Here is a 5,489-nt window from a genome sequence, read left to right as displayed (position 1 = left end):
AGGAACAACCATTGTACTCATAAGTACAACCTGATGTCTACCGACATTTCTGCAAGCCCTTTATTTAATTGTTTGCAGTGTTGATACAGGAAAACATATAACTTGGTTCAAGTTTCTCAACAGAAGAGAAGAACAGGAAAAAGGGCAGTGATGGCCTGTCATTTGCCCTGGGAATCTCTCATCCTCCAAAATATTATTTAAGTAGATTCAAGATTGCTTCACAATTGTAATGATGCAAGGATGGGGTTTTTCCTGCTTATTAAACTCTCATCTGCTTTTCTTTGGATATATTCTGTAACAAAGTGCTGAAGATGTATATTCAAGTTACAGACCCAGTGACTTGTATATGTTTTTGCAAAAAATGTACCTCTGGGATACTTTATGACCCCAACAAAAATGGCAAAGGTTGTAATGGTCAATTGCAGTTAGGATTCTCATGCAAACCATAACTTGCATGTTTGGTAAGTGTACTTCTACACTATACAGTAGGTGGCATCTGGATTTTGTCATTTTAATGACTCTGCAATAATTTCATGTATGTGATGAGATTATCTGTGGAGTCCTAATTCCTCATTTTTTAAAAGAAAATTAGTTCACTGCTTTCTTTGATCCAAGTGAAAGCAGTTTTTCATTGTCAGTCTTCAGATGTTGGATTAGGACTCCCAAACAGGTTTTATATTGATCTAGTGTAGCGTGTCTGGCAGTGCTCCTCCTCTTGCTTTTAATTTTGATTATTGAGTTATTTTCAAACTCTTTTATTCTGAGAGGAGGAAACAGAGTGAGCGTATAGTCGATAAAAAATAAAGTGTCCTGTATTTCTTATCTGGTCAAAGATTAGGTTGCCCACATCTGAAAGGGGTGAATACTGCAGAGGCCAGCATATGCTTCCTTAGCCTACATTCCAGTGCTGGTGTGTTGCTGAGAACTTTCTGTTCTCTCTGGTGCATTGGTGTCATCTCAGACAGGATATGATGCACTACCAGGAACCTGGCTGAAAGTGCAGTGCTAAGGGAAACACTGCTTACTCATGGAAGCAATTAAGAAGTGAAAGCATGCTAGAGGTCAGTTGCATAAAGGGACTGAGTATCCCTTGTGGCTGATGCAAAATGTAGCCTTTCTCTTTCCTCTCAGAAAGGACATTGTTTCCTATCCTGATGGGCTGAATGTGAAAGAGTCATCAGACAATAATCTTAAAAGAGCAACAACAGCAAAACAAAAAAATTGCACTCACATTTTTGTTGCCACATGGCCAAGCTGCAATGGGTTGACATGGCAGTGGGAACAGAAATGAAGTACATTTGGCCAGGTTGGGCCATACTGGCTCATTCTGCAAGGGCGGATTTAACTGTAGATTTTGCTAGAGTTGCTAGGTAACTGTGAATGTGATTATGAGTGTGGATATTTTTTAAAAAACCTGTTCCATTGGGAACAATTCTGTGAAAGGACACTAGATGTCACCAATGGACCAGCATAACTATATATGTATAATGCTCACATGACATTGGAGGCTGGCAGTTCTGTGTGAGATTCACCATTAGACTTGTTTACTCTTCTCGCAGATGTATCCGTCCTGCTTATCAGGTGTGTATTCCTAATTTACTTCATTCGGTGTTGTGTTTTTCCTTGATGTGTCACAAATCCTCCTGTCTGGAACCGACAGGATTGTAGTAGCCTTGGAAGCATTTTCAGGCTTGTACCACAGAGCCAGAGTGATCCTTCATACAAATTTTAACTTGTCTGTTATTAACTGTTGGACATAAATAGTTCCAAAAGAAAAGAGTCCCCTGGCATCTTAGAAAACATGGCTATAAATACGCACAGTAAGATTGCCCTTCACCACTCTAAAAGAAGTGGGTGGTGTGGTTTTTATTTTTGAGGCCCCTAAAGCATAGTGTGGTTTAACTGAAAACTGTATGGCTACTTTTCCATTACTAAGATGGAAAAACCTCTGTTCCGATATTTGATACTCTGGGCCTGTAGAAATAGTCTCTCTGGGCATCTTTCTGTGCAAAAAGGTTGTCTGGTTATTCAAGTGAATGGAGTACTTGACAGAGATAATGGTACCCATTGTGTTAGTGCCAGGACTTAGCGGGTCTGTGGCAAACTGTTGGTTTGTGCAACATCAGCTGGAGGAAGATCTTTTGTCAAAGTCATGATAGTAGTGGAGTCTTTGTCAACTGTGGCATATTCTGCATTTGCTAAAACCAAGTTGCCGTGACACTGGGAACAGCAAATACTGCCTGATTTTAGATAACAATGTAAATCACAGCTCAGCCCTGTTTAGAGTAATTTGTAATTTATTCTTTAACTCATTCTGCATTGAGTAATTTCCAACATTCAGTACTAAATCCCTCCTATGTGGAATCAACTGGTCTTTGAAAGTCAGAATTCACAACTTTTTGATGTGCTGTACAGATATGAATAGCAATAATATTTTGGAAGCTAGCTTATTCTTTAGTAGTATCCAGGATCTCTCTCTGCTTTTCTTCCCCTCCCTTTCAAGGCTAAAGGGGAATGAAAAGGGCTGCCAGATTTTCTTTCTTCTTTATAAAGTGTCGATGGTGCACAAACAAATAGAACATTTATGACCGATTTGCCCTTTCAATGATGAACTCTGACGTTTCAGAATCTGGCATGCCTGAGAGATTACATAAGAAGTGAGACTGTTTAGAAAGAAGCTGCTTTGTTTGGTTTTCATTCTGTCACACTTTTAGTGGTAGCTGTTATTGGAATAAATAGTTGCATTATACAGTCTAGTGGAAAATGTCTGCAACCAGTAACGTTTGGATGTGAGTTTTAAAAAAAACACTAAAAGGCCTGAGGTACAACTGGAACAAGGTTGCGCTTACAATTTTGTTGGGATCCTGCAGGCTGAACAGAGTGAGAGCAGAAGTTTTGGTCACAGAATGCTTCCGTGACTGAAAGTCATTAACAATTTCTAATTAGCATCCATTGAAGGAGCCTAGATGTATAGAAGATTGTGCATAACCTCCATAGCAAAATGATACAGTTTGGATTACATGTATGTGCCCATGTAATAGCAGGTACTGGTTTATTTATATTTAGATATAGATTTCTGGTTCAACAGAGATTTATCTTTGAAGGTACCAGTAAAAACATCCACTAAATATTATCAAATAAATACATGGTGAAAAAATGCATATTCTCTCAAAACTGTTCAGCGTCAACTAGCCAATAATTAACAAAGACTCCCAGAATCCCTCAAGCAATCTTGGGCCATCCTGGTTGAGTCTGGTTGAAGAAGTAATGCAAAAACATCTGGGTGGCATCAGATTCTGGGAGGCTGCTATGAATGAATAAATACATAAATTTGGCTGGTCAGAAAAGACTTTGTTTATTCAGAGTTTTGATTCTTAAAGGTCTTAAGTGTTTAATTTCTTAAACTTTGTGTTCTGTTTTAACTTATATTGTAAGCTGCTTTGGGTATTATATATTGGGAGAATGTTAGCATTTAAATTAAATAAATAAATGTATAAATAAAATAGTGTAATTACACTGTTTTTAAGTCATCCCTAAATAGATCTTTTATTAAAATATCTTCACAAACAAGCAATTTTGCAAGCACCCTGCATGCTCCTCACATAATATGCATGTATTTATTACATTTATAGCCTGCCTTATATCCCATCACTTTAAATTAATGCATCTTCAATAGCCCAGTTTTATCTTTTCAACAATCTAGTGCCTAAGATTAGGGTGAAACATGGTGTCCACGTTAAAATCATCCAGAGAGGGTGTGTGTGTGTGTGGATTTGAGTCAACCCTTCTCTTAGTTCTTTGTTCTAAAAACGGACCTTACATTTGTCATATCTACATATCTAATAATTGTGTGGGGCATGCAATGGTAAATTTACTAATTTTGATCTCTGTGAAAAAAACCTCATTGTGTCTAACTTACATATGAAAAGGAATTACTAATACTTAGCGCTGACAGTGAATTTTGTTCTTATTGTCTTTCACAGTACATTCCATGGGCAACAGTACAAGCAGACTCTATAGTGCTCTTGCAAAGACTTTAAGCAATGGTGCATCCTCCAAACATCAAGTTTATTTGGAACATGCAGACTCTGAGCTCCTGGATCCCATAGATCCCAAAGAACTGCTTGAAGAATGCCAGATTGTTCTTCAGAAACGTCCTGCCCGGCTCCAAAGAGATTTTGTTGACCTAAGGACCAACTCTACCAGAAATCACCAGCCCATTAGAGTCATGCAATGGAACATACTTGCTCAAGGTATGAACTTTAATTGGGAAACCATTCTTAAGCTATTGTAGATATAATCAACATTGAATTAAACAGGTTATAGCAAGAAGTGGTACTGGTGATAAATAGGCTTCACAAACAAAATAGGCAAGGGGGTAATTTTCAGTCATTCACCCTCCCTGTAGTCACCAAATCTGATCCAGAGGTAACCCAATCCTTCAAAGCAGGTGGTAGAAACACAGAGATACAGTCCGTCCTTCCCTTACGCGGGGGATCCGTTCCGGATCCCGCCGCGTAAGGCGAATTCCGCCTATGCTCGAGCCCCATTGGAAACAATGGGGCTCATGTGCGGCGGCACGGGCGCGCGCCCATTCAATTGAATGGGACGCGCACCCCCGCGCGCACCCCCGGCTTGAGCGCATATGCTCAAGGCCGCATATGGCGCGCTGTACTTTAATTCAGCTGAATAGCCACTACTGAGTAAATCTAAATAGGTGTTCTTACTTGTGATTTCTAGAGCAGAATGGCTAAAATGAAGATGCTCAGCAATACACAGAATGGTGATAGAGCAGGTTCTTGAAGCCTTATCTTAATCTAAGGGGCGAAACAGATGGCAGGTAAGGAGCGGCTTGCCACCGCCCCTTTGCTTGCTGGGTTGTGGCCACGGCAGATGCATGCCATGCCCCTAACCCAGTCTTTTCCCTGCACAAAAAGGAACAGCAGAAAGCCGCTCCTTTTGTGCTGGGGAAAGTGCTCCTTTGGCACTGAGGTGGTGTTTTTTCAGCGCAGCATGTGTAAACACTGCGCCACCAAAACACCATGGATCTGCCGTACATGTAGTCGGCTGTGCATGTTCCCAGTGGACTGGGGTGTGTGCTGCTGTTTGAATGCCATGCTGCCAGGAAGCTGGCTCTTTTAGATCATCTGTTTCACCATGAAGTTTTTTCTTGCAGCACTATTTACCTTTGGGAAGCTAGTAATTTTTCAAGGTATCTTTCTGGAGTAGTATAATAGTAGTAGTCTGCAGTTCTGCACAAGCACAACAATAATGCAGAATCTTTTAATAGGTTTGTAGATTAAGCATCCAGACAGATTTTTCTTTTGAAAGAAAATTATTTTCTTTTTAAAAGTCTAGTCCTTTGAATTCTTAAACTTTGTTCTATTTTAACTTATATTGTAACCCCCTTTGGGTCCCATGGGGGGAAACAGCATGATAGATAGATAGATAGATAGATAGATAGATAGATAGATAGATAGATAGATAGA

At 39.7% G+C, this 5,489-nt stretch overlaps 1 protein-coding gene across 3 annotated transcripts in view; it reads left to right on the top strand.

The window, feature by feature from the left end:
* Nucleotides 1-5,489, top strand: part of NOCT (nocturnin) — a 7,286-nt gene that overhangs the window by 429 nt on the left and 1,368 nt on the right. The window contains exons 1-2 of one of the 3 annotated variants that reach the window (XM_042467488.1): nt 40-1,581; nt 3,984-4,253. In XM_042467488.1, coding sequence (XP_042323422.1) covers nt 1,560-1,581; nt 3,984-4,253 — 292 coding nt within the window. In that variant the 5' untranslated portion in view covers nt 40-1,559. Of the gene's footprint in view, nt 1-39; nt 1,582-1,603; nt 3,045-3,983; nt 4,254-5,489 lie in introns of those variants that run through there. The other 2 variants (XM_042467486.1, XM_042467487.1) reach the window with 2 other exon arrangements.

This window comes from Sceloporus undulatus, chromosome 5, assembly GCF_019175285.1.
Source record: "Sceloporus undulatus isolate JIND9_A2432 ecotype Alabama chromosome 5, SceUnd_v1.1, whole genome shotgun sequence".
NCBI classification, from domain to species: Eukaryota; Metazoa; Chordata; class Lepidosauria; order Squamata; family Phrynosomatidae; genus Sceloporus; species Sceloporus undulatus.
Note: the sequence above shows the minus strand (reverse complement) of the source record. Positions and strands in the feature narration are given on the sequence as shown.